This window comes from Nicotiana tabacum, chromosome 5 (assembly GCF_000715075.1).
Source record: "Nicotiana tabacum cultivar K326 chromosome 5, ASM71507v2, whole genome shotgun sequence".
Lineage (NCBI taxonomy): Eukaryota > Viridiplantae > Streptophyta > Magnoliopsida > Solanales > Solanaceae > Nicotiana > Nicotiana tabacum.
In genome coordinates this window covers 8,696,055-8,699,732 of record NC_134084.1, presented here as the reverse complement: position 1 = coordinate 8,699,732, position 3,678 = coordinate 8,696,055, and the positions used below count along the sequence as shown (strand labels likewise).

General features: G+C 35.5%; 1 protein-coding gene across 1 annotated transcript; it reads left to right on the top strand.

Moving 5' to 3' along the window:
- Nucleotides 1-977: 977 nt before the first annotated feature.
- Nucleotides 978-1,823, top strand: LOC107772750 (putative F-box protein At3g16210). The gene has a single exon (XM_016592227.2). The coding sequence runs from the start codon at nt 978-980 to the stop codon at nt 1,821-1,823; it is 846 nt and encodes a 281-aa protein (XP_016447713.2).
- Nucleotides 1,824-3,678: the final 1,855 nt, after the last annotated feature.

Here is a 3,678-nt window from a genome sequence, read left to right as displayed (position 1 = left end):
GGGAAATAAATTGAAAAACATAATATTTAATCTTTCAATTGTGATTTCCGATAAACTTTGAAAAATCCTAATAAAAGTATAATTAAACATGTTTTTGCCTTCTAGAATGAATTTGAGAATTTCTTTTCAAAGATATTTCCATAAAACTCTTAAATCTCTAAGATTGCGTTCTTGTTCAAACTAAAAGGGAAGTGTGATAACTTGTGAAATTGAACTAAAAAAAGAAGAAGAAAGTTTGGAATATGTTCGATTATGATTGAGGACTTCTATAAGACAGAAATTTCTCCTTTATTGAGTTAGAAATATAAAATAATACTCATATAATTTTTTTTTTTAAATATTAATCATGGAAATAAGGTACATGCGCGTTAGTATATTAAAAGAAAGACTTTAAAAATTTAAGGGCATAAAAGTCGGTTGATATTTTAGGAATATTTTTGTCATATAACCTTTAGCGTAAATTATTCGTGCTTTTATAATAATATAGATAGATAGATTAAGGAATTAATATAATTGTCCTTTGACAAAGACATAAAACAATAAAACATCGTTATTATGACAAAACAATCAAGCAATCCTAATTCTTTGAGGAATCGAATTTTATTTAAACTAGGAATTTAGTTCCTACTTGTTCATTTGATAAAGCTATAAATAGAATATCACTAGATCGGGACTAATTAACCCTATTTCGTATTTTTCTCTGGAACACAGTCAGTGTATTTAAAATCCTATTTTTATTCTCTAATTGCCTTAGCGCTTTCTTCTTCGATCTTTGTTCACCGTTTCTGTATATCTTCCCTAACAAAATTAATTGTGTGTCCAATCTGTGAATTATCAATTCAAAACGGTCTTTCTAACTTCACAAGGCAAGGGTAAGACTCCATACACGCCATCTTCCACTTGAATTACACTGTATTTATTATTGTTATTGTTATTGTCCAATATGTGAACTACTAAATCGCTTATGCTATATAGGAATGGGAACTCTCCATATTCAAGAAGAAGTAATTATTGACATCCTCAGCAGGCTATCCGTGAAGTCCCTTCTTCGATTCAAGTGTGTTTCGGAATCTTGGAATACATTAATCTCTGAACCTTACTTTAAGAAAATGCATATCAATATTCATGCTAAGAACCAAAATTCCCAAAAAATGCTTATCAGCCAAATGTCTCATAATGATATTTTTTTCACCTTCTATTCTGCTTCTTTATCCTCAGCTCAACTTGTTAAGGATATACGTAGACTAGATTGGCCTTCAAGCTCTAAACCATTGGATGGTAGAGTTTATTGTTGTTGTGATGGCTTGTTTTTCATTGGGATTTGGAGTAAATTTGAGGAACAGCCTTCAATATTATTGCTATGGAACCCGTCCACGAGAGAGTCAATAATACTTCCCCGCCATCTAGAATTGCTACCAGAAGGATATATTTATGGAATGGGATATGACTCTACTAGTGATGACTATAAAATCCTTAGGATTGACGGATATGATGAAGCACCAGACGAAATTTTGGCACTTAAAAGTGCTTCCTGGAGAAAAATTGATGAAACCTCAGGTAGGATGAGTGTCGTTACGATATCTCAAATGGAATTATGTTTGGCATTTGTGGATGGAGCATTTCATTGGCTCGGTGTGTTTCCAAGGTCCGTGGTTTCATTTAATATTTCGAATGAGATGTATGGAGAGATACCACTGCCAGTGATAGAGCGCACGTCCTATAGAATGGTAGAAGAGGGTGTATCAGTGTTGGGAGGAAGACTTTGTTTTTATAGAGCGCACGTCCTAAAGGAAGCCCAACCAGACTTCGAGTATGGGCTATGAATCCCCAAACAGTCTCAATGTTTCAATAGACATGGGCTCAGACTCAAACCAAATAGAATTCCTTTAGAATGAGGTCTTAGACTGACCTTAGAGCCCAAATAACAAAGGTGAAACCCAAACAAATTCAGAAAACTTAAAAACATAACAAATCGACTAATTAATGATCACAAACAGACGGGGAACTAATTAAGCTAAGTGACCAAATCAAAAGTTCTAACAGGACAATTAATAGAACTAGGAAAATCAGAAAACAAATTAAAAGAGAGGAAAAGAACAGAGGTGACACATAGACGACAAAATGAACGGGACTTACCAGCTAAACTTGAAATCAAAACTGAGGCACTGATTCGACCCAAAATAGTGGCAAACATTTGTTCTTGGTGAAGAACAAACGAGTGACACTATTTTGTGCCAAAACCAACTTGAAACAACCGGAAAATTCCTAAAATGACTTGCATGCATGATTCTGACTTTAGGCCCTTAGGGCTCGACTCTTCGATTTGATATTCGAGGAGCTCCAGAGATGTTCGAAGGAATCTGAGTGAGGATTTGAAATGAGGGAGAGAAGATGGTCCTAGGGTGTTAATTTGGGGCCAATTAGAGGTGGCGCCGCCATCGGAGAAAACAAGGGCGGTGCTAGAGTTTCTCCTTTGAACCTAGATTCGAGACGTTCCAGGGTGATTCGAAAGAAAAGAGCGACAAATTTGGGATGAGGAAGGCTTGAGGGTTCTTTGGTGTTAATCTGGGGTCGATTGGTGGTGGCGCCGCCACCCTCAGGCGGTGGGATTTCAGGGCGGCATTTAGGGTTTTCGAGTGCTCTCTAAAGAGAGGGGGTAAGACGAGAGAGATGAGTTTGGGGGGTAACGTTTGGACAATTATATATTATATGATACCCAAGTTCCGGACCGTTAGATTAGGGAGATCCAACGGTCGCAATTGAATGCATACAAAACGGGGTCATTTTGGTTGTGGAGGGTGCTGGACCGGGTTGGACACGGGTCTGGGATGGGTATTTGAGTGGTTTGGACGGGTTTAGGGGTCTTGGCCTGGTAATTTTAATTGAAATAGCCCAGAATCTGATTCTTTTCACTTCTTTTCCTTTCATTTTCTTTTTATTTTCAAATTCTTTTAATTAATTCCAAATAAAAATAAAAACCTAAATGAAAATCTTAAAACTAGATTATCCTACCAAATTAAATTAATTAACTCTAAATAATAATTACCACAACTAATTAAATACCAAATTAAAGAAAACTACCAAAATTCGAATCTAAAAATTAAAAATGCAAAAAATGAGTTATTTTTTTGTGATTTTTCCATTTTTGTAAAACACCAATTTACTAATTAATCTAAAAAGGTAAAATTAATTCCTAAATGCAATGCGCGATATTTTTGCTATTTTTTATTTTTTAAATAAAATTAAATATGCACACAAAAATGCAAACAAACACGAAAATTGAGCAATTAATTCCTAAAAACCAAATAATAAAAAAATCCTAATTTTGACGATTCTGTAGGAGTAATTCATTCGAGGCAAAAATTACGTGCTCACAGCTGCCCCTCTTTGCTCGAAAACACGAAGGGTTTTCAGGCAAAGATAAAATGAGCAATTATGAGGGATTTTTGCCCGTTTGACACTCGATGAGAAGCATTTTTGAAAAGAATCTGACCGAACCCTGCTTCAAAGGTTGCCTACATATCCTTGGCTATAAAGGAATCATGTCAGAGTAGTTCTGGAAACTTTGGTAGCTGGGACTACCAGGAAGCTATGATTTCACTGTTGCTGTTGTTGCTGCTTGCTGACTCCCTTATTACACCAAAAGAAAATCAAAAAGCTAAGCTAGCTAGGCCTACC

Coding starts and splice junctions, on each gene's coding strand:
- LOC107772750 (XM_016592227.2), top strand. CDS start 978: ATGGGAACTCTCCATATTCAAGAAGAAGTAATTATTGACATCCTCAGC.